Here is a 21,468-nt window from a genome sequence, read left to right on the forward strand (position 1 = left end):
GGATTGCAGTAGCTGTGATCTCCAAGGTAGTGCTAAGACTGCAAAATCCTTCTAAGTTATGAAGGGAGAGTGGTGACAGGACATCGTCAACTATGCACAGAAGGAAAAGCTGCTGGACCCCTACTTCCTTCCTTTGATCCTCAATTATTAGCTTCTCTAACGTGTGAGTAAATAGGGAAAAGAGGCTTTGAGTTCTGGTTGTCCAGAGAAAGAAGAAAGTGACTGAGAAGTTAGCCTCTTTTAGTTGTTTTCTCTCAATAAATTTTCTCTGACCATCCCCCTGCAAGCTTAGATGAGGTCTTTATTTTGGACTCATCCATTTAAGTTGAAGAAATGTTCTGTACTGGAGATAGAGGCTTCAATTATGTCCTGTAGAAAAAAAGAAATAAAAACTCATATGCACACTACTAAAAATTTGCAGTGTTGCCTACAAACTGGTTTAGTCATAGTGCTTAATTTTATGTTTAAATTATTTCAGTCGTTCTGGTTATTCTTTTAATAACACCATAACAGTGCTTTTACCAGAGAAGAGAATGATGCAAGAGATTAAGTTTTCTTTTCAATCCAACCTGTTGCACTTTTTTTTGCTCCTTATTACTGATCACAACTCTCTATTACTTAATATGCAATATATTTCTGTCTTCACTGATGGTGGAGGAGTTCTGCATGTTACAGAGTATGAAGACTGATTAACTGTCCTTGATGTCTGTCCTGCAAGTCTGAACAGAATTGTAGATAATGACACTTTCCCACACAGCATGGGCACTGATAGTGTTTATCCTTCACACTGTTGATTATGAGACCCTGGTTTGGATGCTAATAACTTGAACCAAATTTAATCCTCAAGGCTGAAATTGCCTATACTTTATTTCTTATTAAGAGTCAAGCTTGAACTCCAAGTCCCAGCTATGTTGCCATTTTTGCAGATTAGACAAAAGGTAACCAGTTTCAATATTTAATGGTTTTCTCTGTCATTTTCTTGAACACCTTCAGCACTGCTACTTGAAGCTTGAAGTTTTATTTGTCAAAAAAGTGAACTGTAGGTATCAGAGAGTACTCTCTCCCGCCCCTAGAAAAATGTTAGCTGATTTTCTCTGGGGAGTTTGTTAAGGTTTTTGTTTGCTTTTGTTAACAATGCTGAAAGATCTGTCCTCTGACCTGTTGTGTCACATGCACTGGGTGCAAAGCCCATGTAATTCCCACTTCACTGTCTCCACACTCTGCCTAAACTTCACACATTTTGTGGAGAATCACCACAGCCTTTCTCTCACTCTGTGTTCCTATGTTCTAAATTTAACTGATTAGCTTAATCTGGGATCTGCTGATGGCTGCATCTGACATTTAGGTCAGTTAATGGGACAGAAGCCATGTTGCAGCCATGTTATTTATCTGGCAAGACCTCCCTCACTTTGAAAGTAATCCAGCTGGAGGACATAACTCCCAGATGTCTTGCAACATGTGTCTTACCATGTCATGTGGTATGACTATCGTATGCTATATGACCTCACTCAGCTACACGTCTGGCGTGTGACCCAGCAGGGACAGAGGCAGCAGCGAGGTTTACACCCAGACAATCAGGTCTTGGTTCAAATGGTACTGAGCATCTTCGAGAGAGTGTCTCCATGGCAAAAGCAAACCTCTGCCAACAGGAGATGCAGAGTTTCATCCAAGGACAGAGGGACTGAGCTCTAGTTTGTTCCATGAAGTAACATTAAGTCTGTGTATATCATTGTCCTGAAAATGCAGCTGAGGTCCTGTGCTGAGGTCTTGCAGACTCCACTTCAACTTAATCTGTGCTATTCGTTGCCATGGGATATTCAGAAAAGTTATTTTTGAAAATGCAAGAGGTGACAGCCTTATTTTTGGCTTTTCTTAACTTTGCATATTTGACTTTAACTCTCTGTGGGAGGAGGGGCAGGCTTTTTTGTTTTGGGTTGTGGAGGTTTGTTTGTTTGTTTGGGTTTGTGTTTTTTGTTTTGTTTTGTTTTTTAAATCAGTAAGTAGATTAAAATGTTAAAATGTGTGTTGTCTGTGAAGTAAGCACCCTACATGTAACATACAGCAGAAATCAGCATTTACAGAGGTTTCTATATTTAGAACTTCACATTTTCAATAGGGTTTTTGAATGCTAATGTTAGAAGGGTAAAATAGAATTAATCTATCAAAGAGTTGGTGTTCAGCCTGTAAGAATTTGTCTATACAACCTGCCTATTCTATTCCAGAAGCTGAATCATTCTTCGAAGTTAAATCTATCTCCCATCTATTTCCCCATAATTGACTATAACCTACTATATGGAAACAGTTTACTTGCAAAAGAAAATAGCATCCTAAGTCATGTTTGTGGTGACTTCCAGAAGTATTGGGAGTGATCTGATGGAAGAAATAAGAATGTGACGTCTTTGAGCTAGATCCTCAGGTTGTCTGCAGGGTGATAGAAAATGTGTGTTTACAAAGAACATCTTTCCCTTTCATTTTTCTATTCCTTACCTGACTGATACACATGAGTAATCAGTCAGTCCCAGAAGGGGTTAGCACCGCAGGATATACCCTTTTAAATGCAAATGTTGAAAGCAGCTTAAGGAAACCAAAGTAGGTTGCCCAAATTTGACAGAGAGAACTGAATTAGAGTTTGTGAGCTGCGCAGTTTTTAAACTTGAGTTGTGAGGCCTCTATTCTTACTTCATTGCCATCAGATTCTCAGGATACATCCTCAGGCTTTGTGCAGATATATGTTCAATTAACACTGCAATTCATAGAGATAAGTGATGCTACCCAGAATTTTTGAAATTGAAGATCTTCTGTTGGCCCAGACTCCCTTGGTGACCTTGGAGAAACCACTGTACAGTATTACATAATTAATATGTTTGCAAAGTAGGGATGATATTACTTCTCTGTCTCTTGGAGGATCTTAAGGGATCAATAGACAGAAAGATTGTGTTTAGATACTATGGAAATTGAGGGATGTAGAAATAGCTGAATTTGTCGTCTCAGTAGAGTGAAGCTGACCATAATGGCTTGTGAGCCATGAGCATGCCTCCTTCCATCTGTGCTACAAAGGGGTTTCAAAAGAGGGCTATGAAGGAGTAATTGAGATGTAAATCTCAGGTGAAGAATGTTTTGTGGGAGGAATACTGTAAGCTTTTCTTAACTATGCTTTACTATCCTCTCTTAAGAGTTGCTACAATAATACATTAGAATTTGGATTCGGGGTGGTATCATTTTGCCTCCTTGGAGAGTCTGAATACAGTTCCACTGTTACTCACCCCTGTCCCATCCCTGTTTAACTAAGCTAAAGAGCTCAGGTTGATCTCACAATGTAAGCAGGGTAATTCCACGTTTTCAAGGTGCACCCAAATTCTTTGTCAGCCTTGTAAAATCCAACTTATTTCACCGTTAACTCACATCAAGGTTCAGCTTATCTGTTTCATAGGATCAGCTATGACAAAATAAGTTGCGATGGTATATATTGCTTATTTAACAAGGTCAAACTTTAGTTGAGCTCTTGGAGGGGGGAGAACTGAGTGGTCTGCACCATGTCTAAGCATGGGATCCTAGTTGAATTTAGAATTATTTTATGCAGTGAGTCTGAACACCCATAGAAGAAATTATGATAAAGCAATCATAATAGCAAATGAAAAGTTAATATCAAAGCTTATAGCTAGCAAGCTGTGATCACAAAATGCTCAAGACGTTTTTAGTGATCCTGCTCCAGACTGAGTAAGAAGGATACAATGAACTGGCCTGCAATGAACGTGGCTGACAAATGTTTGCTCAGCAGCAGAAGAGAGAGTGGGTAATTCCATTCAGCGTTTTAGTAAAACTGTGTATAGAAATGCAATGCTGAAGAATGGAGTTAAATTATAGCAAGCAAAACAAATGCTTTTGCAGTTTATACATGATTTGTGGAGTAACAGCAACAAAATTACAGTTACACAGTTTATAGTTTTGCAGGACTCAGAGAGATTCATGTAGATAGCAAGAATATAAGTTCTTATTAGCTTTCCAAGAAATGTCAAAAAAGTAATAGATTTAAAAGCCATGTAAGTCCCTGTGGTCCGAGTGAAATGAAATCCCAGTTTAATGCTAGTTAAATGGAAGCCTTCTCATAAGCCAGTTACCCATACATAAGTAATGAATTATTTCCCCCGTCTCATTCAGAGACTTATAATAACTGCTCCTAAAGGTGGGTTGATTGCCTGAAATAACATACTGGAATGCTGATCCCATCATAAAATCACAGATTTTTCTTATTTTAGCATGTTTTAGACGAAAACTTCAGTCACTTCGTTTTGTTTTTTTTTTAAGAGCAAAGAAGAGTATGAGCACTTCACTAACAATTATACTGGTTTGGAAGTCAAGATTCTATATTGTGCCATAGGTTCTGGTTAGCAGTAGAAGACCTGAAGAAGAGACCTATCCGTGAAGTTCCTGCTCGTGTCCAAGAAATCTGGCAAGAATTTCTTGCTCCAGGTGCACCCAGCGCTATCAATCTAGATTCAAAAAGTTATGACAAAACCACGCAGAATGTAAAGGACCCTGGAAGATACACATTTGAAGATGCTCAGGTCAGTCTGCAATCCTGTATTTGGGACATTTGAAAGAGAGTATTGGCTAGCGAGATCTATATACAAAAAATAAGATATATTTGAGAATTAAATGGTAATACTCTGTTTCCTAAAATGCCATTTTGGCAATGCAAATGGGTAACATTCTTTCTTTCATGAGGCCTATGAATTACTAAAACTCTTCATGAAATTTCTGTGCCTGGTGTAGCGTCTTCAAGTGGGCTACGAATAGAGCAAGGCATATACTGCAGTGAAAATTATGTTTTCATGTTTCTGTTATCTTCATTTTCTTATTCAGTTACATTAAGATAAAAGCTTTCCTGCCACACACATTAATTTCTAGTTCTCAAGATTTGTCTCAGAAAGACTTCACTTGATATAGGCTCAATGTCTGTTGTCTCAATACATGTCCAAAATTATTGTTATCATTTATAGAAGTCATAAGTTCCCACCATGAAAAGAATATGACCCATGTGAGAACTTACATTTTGTAATAACCTGTGCATAAGTATCATATTTCATGGACATTGTATATTCTATACCTTATTAAACTAGTATCTAGAGAACATTGGGCAAAGATCCTGAAGATCTGCTTTTGAATAATCGGTATCAAAGCAGTAAAGAACCATCTATAAGTGTCTTATTTGGCTTTTGGGCATCTGATTTAGATAAAATTTTAATACCATAATCAAAAGATACTTTTGACCAGAACTGGATTTGTGAAAATACTTATATTTTTAGATTGGAAGTACAAGTTAACAAGTAAACAAAACCAAAACCAGTAAAATACAAATCTCTCTTTTCCTCAGGAGAAAAAAATAGGTACTTCTGAATTAAATGCAACACTTCATGTGACTTATACCTTAATATTTCATCTTTGCAGACTTCTGAGAAAAGCAATATAAAAGGATTGGATTCACAGTGAAAGTAGGACCGGTACCGTCTTTTTCTCATCAGCAGCTCAGTGATGAAAATTTAATTATTAATGCAAAGTGAAATGGTGTCAAAAGGAGAGATTGAGATCATGTCCCTGCAGAATTTCTTACAGCTTGATTATTAGGTCATCATCTTGGGAGTCAGGAGATGCTGCTGCAAATCCCACAAAAGAGAGAAGGGAATTGAATCAGGGCTTTCTACTTTTTGGGAAAGTGCCTCTGCCCTAAATAGGAGGAGGAATAATTCTACCACTTTTTCATTATACTGCTATGATGCAACAATAAAATTTTCAATAGACATTATATCATACCTACTGTTCTGAAGTACTCTACATTAAGCCAAACAGTTTTTGCTTGCATCTGCTGACAACTTGTAGATTTAGGAACACAGTGTACAGCAAAGACATGAGTTATGCAAATAAACAATCTTGCAAGACTGAAGGTTTAAAAAAAATGTGTATTTGCAGCTGAGTCAGTAAAGGATAATTAAATTCCTTGCCAGCATCCATTTCTTTTTAATAGGTGTAAAATTTAAACACCATTTTACTTCCAGATCTCTCTCTTCTCTCCTTTATTTTTTTTTCCCTTTGTTTATGAAAGACGTGGAGTGTTTAGTGTCTATGCAAGCAGGACTTTCCTTCCTGTCAGACCTCTGCTTATTTGATCCAGTTCAGCACACACCTTGAGCCTGGTAGCCTCTGTTTCTCCGGGAAAAGGGGGCAGACTGGACCTGCCATGTTCTGACCTGAAACTTTAGGACCTTTCCAGAGTGCCCAACATGAAGAAGCAGGGGTTTGGCAGGGGTAGGACTCTTCCTCCGCAGCAGGTTCTTTATGGCCTGCCACTGGGAAAGAGACCACTTTTAAGTCATTCTGGCAGTCAGCAGGTCATTTAATTCTGCTTAAAAATGTTTTGAAAAGCATTTCTGTACTTCAAAGGTGGCACCATGGAACTCCGTGTCAAATGAGAGTGATACATCAGTAAAAATAGACCAGTTGTGCTAAATAACATCCAGCCTCAATTCCTGAATGACGTGTATATTAGCAATACTAATACAGCCTGATTTATTCTTGCTTTTGCAGGGCTGGTTTTTGCATAGGAATAACATTTTAATGCCCAACATTATTGATATCTACAACCAAATGAACCAGCTAAATTCTAAATATACACCAGAATTTCTCTGCTTGGTGCAAGAAATACAATGAAAGACACTTAGAATCATTTCTACAGTTTCTGATATGATAAAAAATTAAAATCAGCTTTAATTTTGCCTTTTCATAATTTTCATGGAAGGTAGTTTGTTGTTTTTTGGTTGATTGGTTGGTTGGTTTTGTGGTTTTGTGGTTTTCTTGTTTTGTTTTGTTGTTTTGTTTCATTTTTTTCCCTATTCACTAGTTTTATGCAGTACCAGGCTGAGAAATGGTATTTACTTTACAGTTTATATCTGTTTCCTGGTTGCTGTGCTACAAGTTTCCTGTAGCAAAAGGTAGGGGTTAAGTAAACATAAAACAAAAATAGCTAATACAATTAAATGGATTTTTAAATTTTTTTTTGGTGGGTCAGTATTTTGTATTCCACTTGCTTTTTCTGCAAAACCCTTTCCTAACATTATGACTAAAACTAGAATTATAAAGTATCCTACATCATAGATTTTTATTTTGCATATTTTACAGAAATGAGAATGCTCCAAAAGAAAAGCTCTATAAATGGCCTGTGTCATTTGGTTTCTGGATATGGATTTCCAAATTTTCATATGCCTAATCTTAGAAATTAGGTTAGCCTGGAATTTTTCAATTTGCATATGTAATTTACTTTTTATATTGTCAGATGGATAGCAGAATAAACACCTGTCAAAGGATATTTTCAAGAATAGCTAGGGGATATCCTCCCTAACTTAAGCACTTATTTGTGGTGCTGAATTAGAAATCTAGTACCTTTTCCCAGCCCATGAAGTCAGAGAAGTGTCCCTAATTCAGAAAATTGGATACTCCTGATTGAGTCACTTACCTAAACTGCCTATTGCAAGGGAGGTTTGGAGCTGGGCCTTAAACTAATATGCAGTTGTAACTTCTTAGAAAAATAATTCTGTAGTGGAAATAGGGACTATTCATTAGAGAAAGATGTGGTGTGTTCTTTATACATACCAAATAGGTGGTATTCCTGCTTTAAGGATAGAGAGCATTCAGCCTGAGTTTCAGAACTGCAACCTGCTATTCCATACAACTTCCTGTTCGAAATAGTGCTAGCAGGTGTACCTTCCACAACTAAAACCTGCAACTGCTTCCCATTTTATGTATTTCTTCTTTTGTGGGAGTAACAACTCCTTCTTTCCCTTTCAGGAGCACATTTACAAATTGATGAAAAGTGATTCTTATCCTCGTTTTATACGATCCAGTGCCTACCAGGAGCTGCTACAGGCCAAGAAAAAGGTATTGGTCCATCTTGCCTTTGTCTTGCCACTGTGCAAAGCGGTGGTTATGTTTGCAACAATACTCAGTCTTCTCTCCCCTGTGCCAGTGCAACTGGATATCTGGTAGGTGACCAGCTTGGCGTATTTGGAGGGTCACATACACACAGGAGTTCAATATACATATATGTGTATATATCCTGCATGCAGGCATGTTTCAATAAGTTAACCTAGCAAAACTTATTTTTATTTTTACATCCCATATTGTACTGTTTTCTCTGTTATGAAGCACCTTAAATTGCAAAGTGCTTTACAAATACATTAAACAAATAAAATAAAATCCCAGAAGAAAGGTCTTTCATGTTTGCAAGTTTGCTTATGTAATAATTGTTGTTCTCTTTATTCAACCTGTAAAAGATACAGAATGTGTTTAGAAACAATCTTATTCATATTAATAACCTCTAATTTCAACTATAAATACAGGGGCTTCCTAATTCTGTTTCTTTCCCTATTATTACGTGAATAGTTTTGAGTAGGCTAGGAATCTGACTTGAAAGACTGATCATGTCACACTTCGGCAAACACGGGCTCATGTCTTGGTATGTAATATTTGCTTGGAAAAGTCCAGATTATGGAATGAGTTCTGAATAGACACAGCCCAGAGTATGTGGAACAATGCAGATTTCCATAATGATAAATAATTTTATTAGTGGGCTCTAAATGCTAATCTCCTAGAATCAGATGGGAGCCCTGTGCCTTGCAAAATCAGGGCTCCAGTCATTACTGGAACAAGGTAGTTATTAACACCGTAGCATTCTATTGTTTATAATGACAACCTAAAATTATATGAAAGTACTGTGTGATTTTGTTTTTTGTTCAAACATTGATTTCTGAAGATCCAATATAGAGATGTTGAAAATACCAGAAAGCTACAACTGTCCGTGTGAAGTCCTTAAGTTTGTGAATGTCAGTTCATTAACACAAGATGTGCACTTCATTATTTCTTTTTATTTTCAGTTTTTTCTTTTAAGTTCAACCAGTTTGATCCCCATGAAAAATTATTTTTGTCAAATACTATATCTGCTTTGCCCATGCCCTGTGTTCCAGAGTCTCATTACAGCTTCATACCTGTGTTTGCTTCCTGATTTATACAAACTTTGTTTTGCAGTCCATTGTTTCATCAATCCTTCTTTTCTACTCCATTTTTCTTGCTTTTTTTCCCCCCTCCTTTTTCTTTTTCTTTTTTTTTTTTTTAATTTTATTTTAAATTTAAGTTGGAAAACACTCTGGATCGTCGAACATCTTTTGAGAAATTCACACGCAATGTGGTAAGTTTGTTGCCTCTGAAGACTAGTAATCCTGATGGGACATCCTTCTCCCCTTCCCCTCACTGACCCCTACTTTCCCTTTGTGCTTCTCTAACCTGACAGTTAAAAGTGTATTCACCACAGTTTGTGAATTTTCCTAGGAATGATGGCTTTATAATATGCTTTCATTACAACCCCTCCTCCCTAGTCCCTTTCCTGCTGACCTCAATAGTCACACATGGAGGACTGGACCTTGGAGAGCCGTGCTTTTTGCATTAGGAAGCATGAAATTATTCTTTTTTTTTTTTTTTTCAGTTATAGTAAAGAATCTGTGAAAACCTGCTTCATGTTGTTCCTTTTTCTGGTGCCCCCCCAAATACTAAGTCTAACACAGTTCGTCTCTTTTTTATTTTACTAAAAAAGAGGTTTTCCTTTTTTTTTTTTTTTTTTTTTAATTGGGCACAGGATAAAATAAACAATAAGAATTGCCCATCTTCCTTGATGTTGAGAACAGCTTCTTCAAGACCAAAGAATTCATGCTGATGATGTGCAAGGGTTTGATTGGGATTTCATTTTGATAATGGACTACAAGAACCAATTATTTTTAAAAAATCTATCATTTCTGAAAGCTGTTTCACAAAGGTAAAAAAATTAAGGCTGGTAAATTTGTTGTGGTCATTCTATTGCCACTTGCTGAAAGATCCACTGGTTTCCTGATATGTAAGATTCTTTTTACTTATCCAGTTTCTTTGGATTTTTTTTAACATTGTCAAACTAAAGCATTCAACGCATTTATTTTTATAGGGCAGAAACATCCCTATTTTCCCATGCCATAAAAACTGTACACCAACACTGAGGGCGAGCACTAACCTGTTATGAAAAGAGGTAGAAAGATCTTGGATTATACTTCAGTTTGTCTGCATTGTCTGTTGAATTGTGCAGGTGACGCTGCTGTGTGTGCGTGTGTGTCTGTGGCTTTTTCTGTGACCTGGTTAGTGGAGCTGTGTGCGTTGAACTGGAAAATATGAGAGCTTTCAGCAACGATCATGGTTTTTGTTTTTTTTAGTTTCTAGGGAGAAGCAGCAGTTCTCAGAAACTGCATCCCATATAATGAGGCTCAAGAGTATTTCCTCAAGTATTTAAAATAAATATATATACTCTTTAGTAATAATTAAAAAAAAAAAAAAGAAACAAACATAGTGAAAGAACAAAGTTTTGTGAGGCTGTAGGAATATCTCACAATTAAAGCAAAACTGTAATTCTTTGACTACTTTCTTATAGGTACAGCCTTCCTGTAATATGCTTTGAATCCACTGTAATCAGGAAGAAATTTGGATTCAATGGGGCAAAGTCAGTAAAGGACACTAAAAAGTAAATAAATAACCACAAAGGAAACTATCCCAATGTTTGAAACAAAAACCCCTATATTTTGCATGGTGGTGTTGCCGTAGCATGTTGCAGTGTGATTTGTGTGTTGTCTAAGCAGGTTGATCTATAAAACATTGTACATGATAATTACATGATAATTCCATAGGAAGTTCCATATTGATAAAAGAACCTGTGTTAATAAAAGAGAGTATAGAGAGTAGGTAGTACATCTGGACCTCTGAGAGCCAGGCTTTTTCCCAGTCACAGTGCCTGGCAAACCACAATAACTACCTTTATTCATTGGAGTTTGAACAGCCCACAGATTGGGAGTTGGCTACGGTAAAGGGTATGTAAATGGGTGGCTATGAGGCGAGAAATAGCAAGCTGCAGACAAATGTGAGGAGAATACGGCACAAAAAGAGTGCTGTATTCAGCACAAAGAGGGTGAAGACAGACTGGGAGGCATTAAAATGACTCTCCGATAATCCATCTCAGAGCAACGTTACTGATAAACCAGCAGTTCTACGCACAAACACTGGAACATTATGCCCTGCAGGAGTGCCTGATTTTCATCTTGCTAATCTCAGGGCAGAAGTACCAGAATAGCAGGATGCCACAGATCCAAAGCAGGCCAAATAAACCAGCTGTGAGCTAGAAATGGGAATAAGGATTTCTGCATGTGAAGCATTAGCACTTCTTCAGTAGAAGAGGGCATTTCTTTTCTTCAGGGAGCAAGCCATAAAATAAAAACTGTGGTTTTGTTTTTCCTCAAACTACTACTTGTGAATCTGGGTGGAGTCTGTCAAGTCAAGTCAGGTATGAAAGTAAAACATGTCACTGCTAGATCTATGTTCTCTATTAGATAGGCAGCTCTGAGGTTTGCAAATTCATCCAGAATATCAGGATGCTCAAGTGCAAACAATGTCTCCAAAATGACTGAATTCACATTACCTGCTACCCCAGGACCCCTTACCACCAGGCATCCTTGTTTTTCCATTCTTGTTATCGGTTATGATGAATTTATAATATGTAATTATCTACCTTGGTACACTGGTTCCAACAACCAGGGATGAGGGAGACATTTCTCAGAATATCCTACAGTTTACTGCTTAACTTGTTGAACTGCCAAGCGAGGAACTGTGGTATAGATCTGTTCTTCTGATTAACACAAAAAATAAGTGTGAAACAGGTCTTCTACAACCTGGATAAGTGCTGTAGTCTCTGAATGATTTAGTAAGATGAAAATTACAGTTTCTCTTCTCCTCTGATGGTTTAGAAATTTTAGGCTAATTTTCACCATTTTATTTCTCAGATCAAACTGGGTTTGTATCTAACTAAATTAGACCTTTTTTTCTTTTTTTTTTTTTTCATTTAATTGTTTAAAAAAACTAGTAACCTTGGTTGTGTTTATGGACTGAACCTGAGAAGATAGCCTTGTAATTTGTAACCTGATTTGTTAAGACAGGGACTATAAGAGGCTCCTGATCAGTAATGATTCAAAGTGGGTTATACTTGCTAAAGAAATCATTTGTTAAATTAGAAAGTTTTGAAACTTTGTAAGGGCATTCCCTCTGTACTATTGCTTGGATTCAGCAGAAAGAACCTAATAAAATGAGTCATTATTCTAGTCTGATGGGAAAAAATAAAAGTGGAGCTATATACACAAAAAACTGCCTAGGCTCAGCTCTGCATTTCTTTGACATTGGGGAGTTTTCTTTCCAGAAAACTTTAAATAAATTGGTGCAATTTATGAAAGCCCTAAATTCCCAGCTTAAAATCATTGGCTATTTAGCTTGCTCTGTAGATTTTATAGTGCAAAATTGCTAATACCTTTGGCAGTCCTGAACAGACAATATGAATAGTGTTAGAAACCAGTCTGCATTCAGTATGATATAGATAAAGTAATGGCCAACTGGCATTTTCGATATGTAACATTTATCACCCAACACTTTATAGTTTTCTTCTGAGTAGTAAGCACAGCTGTTCTTGGTTTGCCTCACTTATTCACACTCCCGGGTACTGTGTGAAAATATAGAGCACATACACTTTAGCACTACTAGAATGATGCCATTGGGTACGCACATTGCCTTGGGTAACATTGGCACCCACGGGTGTCATGGGGAGCAGTGACAGTGTGGTCTGTGCTCCCCCAGACCAGCTCGGCCCCTCTGGTTTCTCTTTGGGAATAATTAAGGCCTAGTCACCTGCAGCTCCCTGAGGAAGTGAATAGAGAAGCTAAAGGCATAAGCTAGGAAACAGGAGAATCGCATTGCTTGCCACAGTAGTAGAGATCGCTTGCCACAGTGATAAAGAGATGGAAATCAGCTATTTCTGTGGCATTTAAAGTCTGAAATTCTTTTGAAGCATTTACATGGAAAAAAATCCATATTAAAAAAAAAAAAAAGTCAGGAAACTTCCTCTAGATCAAGTACTAACATCAGCATTACAGAAGGAAAAAACAGGTGAATGTGCACTGATAATGTTGCTGGGAACAAAGAGGTCCTTTAAGGAAAACTTTTGTGCTTGCGGTATTTGTGACAGTGGCAGACTGGCAGTCTGAGCAGGACACCTTTGTGAGCGCTAGCCTTGTGTTTAGCTGCAGTCACCAGTCTGGAAGCCTCAAACAAAGGGATCTCATTTAGAGGGGAGTGGGCTAATTTCATTTCCACCCCATGCAAATTTTCTTGTCCCAGCAGGAAAAAAGTTATCAGGGCAAGAAGATGCAGCTCCTCAGAGCTGCCTGAGGGGAGACCCTCCATCATCATGTTTTGGTGTCATGGCTTCAGACACCATTGTCAGTATTTGAATTTCACCCATTGCTGCCCAGTTACAGAGAAGGTAAAAACCTGTGCTTGTTGCAGGTTTCTGATGTGTTACGGAAGTACAGCCAGTACAAACCAGGCCAAACTCGGTCCATCAGATGATAATTATCTTTACTCACAACCTCATAACCAAGACTCCATTTAATAACTTTTGTGTTTAAAATCATTATATCTTACATTACCCATACCCTTTCCAGCTGTATTCTCCCACTTAGCTGGAAAAACTTGCTTACCAGTGTTCTTCGATGTTTCCCCCCTCCAAATCAGTAACATCGGACCATCTCATGCATGAGCTGTGAAATGTGAAGGCCACTGAACACAACACATTTTCACAGAGGCTCAGTCCAATGTCACTTAATATGATGTAGCAAATTATGGTCTAAAGATGGCAATTAAAACTCATAAAAATAGCTTCCTTGGTTCTCGTCAGTGGGGAATAGACTTTCTAGATGCTTAAACAAGTGTAATCTCTTGTCATGTTAAAGTCTGTCCCTTTATTGAGAAACAAGGCAAATAATATATCAATTTAATCTGTTAATCAGTAATTTTTTTCTGTATGAACAGATAAAACTTATGTACACAAGGCCCTACTGTGTCAGATCAAAAGTCCATCTAGCCCTGAAATCCTGACAATGGTTATATTTTTATTGAGCATAGCATTGTGAATGAGCTTCAATGCACTATCAGCTGTGGGATCTCATGTTCTCAATGTCTAATTAGACTTTTGAATTTACTTAGAGATTATTCCTAAAATTTAAACCAAAAATAGCTAGTCAGAAAAAAAAAAAATAACAAAGCTTCCTATTTGGCAAATACAAAATGATAATAAAAAATAAGTATTTATATGAGTTAAGGCTTTTTCTACTTCAGGAAGGAGATGATGTAAATAAAAAGAAAGATGTGGTAATTAGTTTGAACTAATATTTAGTCCAGAAATTTAGTTTTAGGGTTTTTTTTAGGAATTATGCCCAGGCTAATGAGGAAAATCAAAAAGAGCATCTGTAGAACATGCCAGTGAGGACTGGCCTCCTTGTCCTGTCCTGCAGTGACTGGAGCTCAGCTGCTCCACTCTGTGCTGGAGGAGAAGAGCTGAGGGGTAGCACAGTTCAGCCAGTGAGGAGCCAGCACATGCTGCTCAGGTATCAGGCCAGTTTCTGCCATTTCAAATGACAAACGTTTACCTGAGTCAAACTATATGCTGGAATGAGACCTGCAGAAATGGATAGAAAGCTGACAAGTCAGGCCTAGGACAAATGTACTAAAAATATTTGTCTAGTGCATTGGTGCCTTGGAAAATCATATGCGTTACTCCACACTTTAATGGTTATTCAAGTCCAAACTAGCCCATCTGATAGGCTGAGTTGGGGTTGTTCAGCCTGGAGAAGAGAATGGTCCAGGCAGACCTTATTGCTACCTTTCAGAACTTAAAAGGGGCCTATAAGAAGGATGGGGACAGATTTTTTAGGAGGGCGTGTTATGACAGGACAAGGGGTAATGATTTTAAACTGAAAGAGGAGAGATTCAGGCTACACATGAGGAAGAAATTTTTTTACAATGAGAGTAGTGAAACACTGGCCCAGATTGCCCAGAGAGGTTGTAGATGTCCCATCCCTGGAGGCATTCAAGGCCAGGCTGGATGGGGCTCTGAGCAATCTGATCTAGTTGAAGATGTCCCTGCTCATTGCAGGGGGGCTGGACTGGATGACCTTTGAAGGTCCCTTCCAACCCAAACTATTCTATGATTCTAAGAGTTTTTAGGTTAATCACAAATGAGAGCACCTTATCAGTAAATGTAAAGATTAGTGCAAAAGAAGAAAGAAATTGGGAGTGTCACCAATTTGGAATGAGCCAAAATAGGAACAGAGCCACTCAGCTGCTGCCTCCCAGCTATGGGCCACCCGCAGAAATGGCGCAGCCCTAATAAGAAATGAACAGAGGTTGACAAATCCCCACGACAGGCAGAAGGATTTTCCTGCACATGCAACCACTTAATGCTGCAGCTGTGCTGACAACTTGTGCCCCAAAGTCAGCAGATGCCAAACCTCTCCCCTTCTTCACGTGTCTGAAAGAGAAACGCACTAGCATGGGTGTCTGAGAGCAGCATCCCATGCTGCTGTGGAAATCCAAGCAGAATCCCGATCCCTTGAGCAGTGCTAAAATGATCCGCCTGTGCTAGAGGAGCAAGGGCTGCCTAATCTTAGAAACAGATTTACTGTTTCTGCTCCTGTGGCTCTCCAGATGTATGTCTGTCAGGGGCTGTTGGTGTACCAGGTCTGTGTGTGGCACACTGCAGTGTCACTTGGGAGCTTTCTCTGCTGATACCGGCCGAGCTGCTGGCAGGATGCAGGTGTGTTGCACATGGGCAGATGGGGAACGGTGGGAGCAAGGAGAGACAATTCTCACTCTGCATCTCATTTCACTCACAGCGGGATTCACACTGTTTGACTGTTGCACTCAGTCAGATGCTTGGAATTGTCATTTCTAGTTCTACCAGTATGAGTCCTGGGGAGTAGCACCTGTGCTGGCAATAATGAAACATGAAAACTGAGCCATCGAGGTTGCTTAGCAGAAAGGAAGAGAATTAGTCTTCTGAAAGGAAAAGACTGGATCTTCCTCTACCGTACATTTCAGCTCCAACCCCTTTATAAATATCAATCTGATTTCTTATAAGCCACATAAATACTGAGGTTCTTGCCAACTTGCTTGCTGAATTATTTGAAATGTTAGTGTCATGCTGCATAAACAGGTCAGTCAGCACTTTTGTATTTAGCACATGGTTTTGTAATTTTCCCCCTAAATATTCTAACAGTACAGTTGGGAGGACAATTCTATGTCAAACAGTTAATATACTAAGGTAGGGAGGCCAATTGATTTGGGATTCTTAGATGTACTTGTTCATTCCAGCTGCTGTGCTGCCCCCTCATACTCTGACTCCCTTGTCAGGGTGTGTGCACGGGTTTCATTTTGGCTTCTGTATTATCAGTAAAATTGTTAAATAGTTTCAATTCATGTGTCCAATGTGCACCACTACAGCCCAAAATCTTAATCTTCTTTAGAATTTGGACATATACTTCTAAATGTTCATGGCAAGAATATATTGAAAATATTAAGTCTCCTTTTCATTCTTCAGACATCTGCTGTTTATTCTGATTTTTTTTTCCCTGATTGTTCTTTAATCTCACTAACAGAGGAAACATCTTCCTGTGTGTGATGACTTGTATGCTACACCTCTCAAAACTGGCCTGTTAGATGTAGTTTCCCAAATCAAAATTTGGCTTATGGAAATGCTCTCAACATTGTATCTGAAAGAAATATCTGGGCTCAGGTCTTAAATTGCAACCCATCAGTCTGTAAATTGAGTAAATCTGGAAGTCTGCTAAAAGTGATAGTTACAAAACCCTACTGTACAGATCTAAAGTAAAAGTATACTCTGGAACAAGGTTTGATAGAAATATTCTGTAAACTGCAAAATAACAAATCCCTGCAGGTCTGAGTAAGGACAATAATTCTGTATTTGGGGCTGCAATGGATTCTGTATATTAAAAGCTTATTTTCTCAATCAGAGAACTATGATTCAGAATAAAGATGGAAGAGGTTCTCTTAAGGAGTGTTTATCTTCTGAGTTGCCAGCTTTCCAACTATAACGTAAATTAAAACTACCAATACCTCAAAGAAGAGCAGATGGAGACTTCGTGTCTTTAAGAAGTGTAATATGCTCTAAGGCAGGGAGGGGACGTGAAGGAGAGGACAATCCAGAGAAATTCTGTTCACTGTAGGGCTTAGGAGGAAAAAGTATCCAAAGACCTGCAAATCCAGAGAGCAAGTGATGTAGAATACAGGAAAAAAAAAAAAAAAAAAAAAAAGTCATGACAGTTCACTGTGTCTGTAGAGGAAAATTCAAATAGTACAATTACACAAGTCAGATCAACTAATGAACCAATAGTTTGTGGCCTGCACTTAGGTCATAACTTCCTAGTTTATGTGATATTATAATTCATTCCCGATACGCTAGAATTTGGTTATGGTTTGTCTAAAATTTCAAGGGAATTTACAGTTCCTAAACAATAAATTGTTGCAGATAAGAATAAAAAATGATTTCACAGATTTTATCCCACAACAAGAGCTTGTGCGGCTTTTTCTATTAATAACTAATAGAAAGCTCCTGGTTTGTTTCAGTTGACTGGTTTGTGCAGTTCAGGACTAAAGAGAACTCATGCATATTTACAGAAAGTAGCCAGGCCTGTAGACCTGTAAAACTAAATACAAATAACTTAATCAAAGGTAAAGATAAGCGTATTCTCAGTATTTTCCTAGATTATGTCCAAGGCTGATAGTCATGAATCACCTAATAAAACACTGTATTTCAGACATGCTGTTTTAAATTGTATTCCAGCATCACGCAGCTGTTGAGACATTTTTGACTATTTAAAAATAAAAGATGCCTTAGTATAACAGCTTACCAGTTACATTAGAGGAAAACAATTTAAGGCTTAAAAAAATGTCAAGAAGCGGTAAATTTAATGGAGAGAGAAAGTGACAGATTTAAAGCTAGACAAAGGGAAGAGGGCATGCTGGGAAGGATGCTTTCCGCCTTTTGGGGAAGTAAGTGTTAATACTGTCAGGTTATATGGTGAACCTGATGGATGAGCAGTCTAACTCAACATTGCAGATCATGAGTTCCCCTCAAAATTGTATTGTAGGGGAAATACTTGTCCTTATTTGTTAAACTCCTATTTCAGAGCACAAAGAATAAAATAGTCATTCTTCCTTTTCTGAAGACCCACTCTGATATATTGCATTTGAGCAAATTATTGAAAACAACTTGCAGATCCCTGTGAGCATGAATTTAATTGATAATGATGATAGATAGTAAATTGTGTAATTCCACTGAGTTATAATACAGCAAATGACTTAACAACTCATTGATATGGCAGAATAAGTTCATTTACCATTTACTACAGAAGATGTAGCATCTCTCCGTAGTTACAGTATTACTTACTGTTATCTCCTTGAAATCAGTTTGAATTTTCCAAGTTGTACACTTAAAATGAACAATACAATAAATGTAAGTATTAAATATCTAACTGGAGAGTTAGACAGAGCCACTTGCTATTTAATGTTTTATGTTACATAATCAGGGTATTGCTGTGGTATTTTGAGAAGTGATGTAAGCTTGCTGTGCCAGCTCTGGCTCGGTTGGATCAGAGCCACAGTAGGATGGCCCTAAGACAGCTAACTCCTTTTATGTGGCCTTAGGAGAGCTAATTCCTGTTATGTGGTTTTATGGCTTTTGTCTGCCTCAGATAAAGCTCAAATCTGCCTGAAATACACTATGGTGACATACCCTGCACCATTCTCTTCATGCTGTAGACCTAACTCTTGTGGGACAGTCATTGTACCTTATTAAAAGAACTTGCTAAAAAACTGAAACTGCATCCTGGCAACAGGAGGAAGGGTGAGGAAAATAACAATATGGAAATCCAAACATCTTCAAAGCAGTGTTATGCAGTCACATTTAACATACCTCACCAATGCACCTGGTAAATAGTAAATACGGTCTCAGCAAACCAAGAGCTGCGTTCATGGAAAAGCTGCTTTCCTGCCAATATGCAATCTGCCTCTGACTTCCTTGCCTGAACTTTAAAGTAGGTTTTTGTCTTCTGTGACAGAGCTACTGTAGCTTGCACGTTCATCTTTGTAGCACAAGGCACTCTCACTTGAGCAGCCTTCTTCAAGTTCTGGGTGTGACCGACGGCAAAAAAACCTCAGCATTATTTTCTCCTCAGCCAAATCCAACCTCATTCAAAAATGGCCTTTAAATTTGTTTGCTTATTCTGTGAAATGATCTGGCTGGCAGTGCAGGTGTTTCAGCGTAAGGGCTTCCTGTGGTTTAAGATTTGACAGACTCCAGTTGGTGCCCTTAGTTATTTGACAGTGATGTGGCAACACTAAGTGGTTGCTGATGAACAGGTTTGCAGTGATCATGCCTCTGTTTTCTGTTTTTGTTTTTTGTTTTTATCTTTTCCTCAGGGGAAATCGCTCACATCAAAGAGGTTAACCAGTCTAGTGCAGTCCTACTAAAAGGATCACCTTGTAGCATGGAAGCAGACTCAAATCATTACACATACTTTGTAGCTCACTGATTGCCTGACTCAGAGGACAGTAGAACAAGATGTTGCATGAGCAAGGACCTGACTTGTTTTCTTTTGTGTATACTAAGGCATTACAGACTCCGAGGGACTCTCTAGCCTTTCGATGCCTCCATTTCGAAAACTGTCTGCTCACTGCCTCCTTCATATCAAGCTGGATCTGTGTCTTTTTATTTTCTGCAAGCTCAAGTACAGTGAAAAAAAAGCTTCTGCTAGGCACAGTTTATTAAAAAAAAATACGTCAATCAAAAACTGGAAGAAATGTAAAAAATGCATATATTAATAAATATACATATGGCATCACATTTATTGCACAATAAATTAGCACAGAAGGTTTCATTTCACTGATGTATTCACATTGAGAAAGAAAGCCTGTGTCTTTGTCTGTTGTCTGTATATTCTGTTAATGTTTCTTGCATTTATTTTTATACCATATTTAAAAAAGAACACCTTTTACTCCAGATGTATTAAAGTTGATCCTTTCTCTGTAAATTTGTGTATGTTTATATTGTTGTTTTATCTTTCATTAAAAGATGCAGAATCTCTTTCCTTTGGGAAGTTTGAGATTTTAATATTGAATTTGAAGATTAGTCAAGAGCAAAATCATCCCCAAAAGTTACACACCTTGTGCTTTCTAAAAAGTGACATGAAATGGCATTTTCTTTCTCTCAGTGACACTTAATCAAACACACTTTATTGATAATCATTTACTTTTTATTTTCTTTTTATCAAGCTAGCAGCAGAGAAACCTTTCCAGCTTGCTCATCATCACATTAAGCAAACCTTCCTTTAAGCTAGACCCGTTCTGTAATAGTGCAGCCTATGGTCTCTACCCAAGGCCAGATCGACTGAGCTGCATTTCCTTGGGAACAGGCATGAACAAAGCTGGCTGAGAACACAAAGCTGCATTTGCTAAATAGGAAGGACGGTGTTTCTTTCTCCTTGTTGTCACTTGTGACACAATGCGACATTTTAAGCCGAAAGGGTAGTGGTTTGGGAGTGCTAAGCGTACTGTCTGTAGAGCAAACCTTGGGTAGTAAAGCAGGAGGCTGTCATTTTAATTCAAGGGCTCTATTGAGGAGTGCTGTTGTATGGCTGCTACTGAGGTTACTCACACAGAGACCTACTGACAGATTTATGACAGCACATAGCTGTTGCCCATGAGACAGCAGATATGGAGCTTCTGAAGCTAAACTGAGCTGCTGGAACCAGAAATCTCTGCTTGGCCTAAAAAACAGCACTTTTGCCTGAGACAGATGATGTGAGGATAGCAGGCAGAGGCTATGAGCGGAAAAGCGATGATGAGAACTAAGTCAAATGACAAAATACTGATACCTCCAGGGCATTGTATGCTGCATGGGACAAATAAGCCTTTTTAGCAATGCATGGGATAGACTCAGGACAGCCAAATTTGCTACCATCTGCCATACTGCCTTTGGTTTGATATTGAGAAACAGGAATCTTGTTTCAAAGAGACTACTAAAGCTAAAAATGCACAACCACACCCACACACAAAAAAAGTGGGACAGTCATAGACACAATCAGGCAATAAATTTGAATACATTAATACTAGAATCTCCTAATTTAACATCAGATATCCATCTGAGCTGTTTCTGCCAGAGACTGGGCTCCTGCACAAAGCCACCGTGGGCAGAGGGGATCTGAGCTGCCTCTGCAGGGAGCGCTTGCTCCCCCGGCCCTGTCCTCACCTGGTGCAGCTGTAGCCCTGATGGCAGCATCTCTAAAGAGGGAGTCTGGACAAGCCCAGGACCAAACACATCATAAATCACTGTGAATGGCTCTTCCCCAGGTTTTTGCTCGGGTGGGGTTTCTGGAGGTTTGGAACTTTTGATCATCCTTTGTTTTCACATGCCAGTGTATTTCTGATTTTTAGCTAGAATGATAATCACTGCTT

The 21,468-nt window shown here is 38.4% G+C and overlaps 1 protein-coding gene across 13 annotated transcripts in view; it reads left to right on the forward strand.

Moving 5' to 3' along the window:
* Nucleotides 1–21,468, forward strand: part of RGS7 (regulator of G protein signaling 7) — a gene marked incomplete at both ends in the record, with an annotated part of 239,621 nt that overhangs the window by 203,202 nt on the left and 14,951 nt on the right. For 5 of the 13 annotated variants that reach the window (XM_082048680.1, XM_082048674.1, XM_082048683.1 and 2 more), the window contains 3 exons: nt 4,379–4,565; nt 7,840–7,929; nt 19,435–19,485. In XM_082048680.1, the coding sequence (XP_081904806.1) occupies nt 4,379–4,565; nt 7,840–7,929; nt 19,435–19,485 (328 nt within the window). Of the gene's footprint in view, nt 1–4,378; nt 4,566–7,839; nt 7,930–9,181; nt 9,236–10,018; nt 10,094–19,434; nt 19,563–21,468 lie in introns of those variants that run through there. The other 8 variants (XM_082048679.1, XM_082048684.1, XM_082048675.1 and 5 more) reach the window with 4 other exon arrangements.

This window comes from Streptopelia decaocto, assembly GCF_964273445.1.
Source record: "Streptopelia decaocto genome assembly, chromosome: 3".
Classification (NCBI taxonomy): Eukaryota; Metazoa; Chordata; class Aves; order Columbiformes; family Columbidae; genus Streptopelia; species Streptopelia decaocto.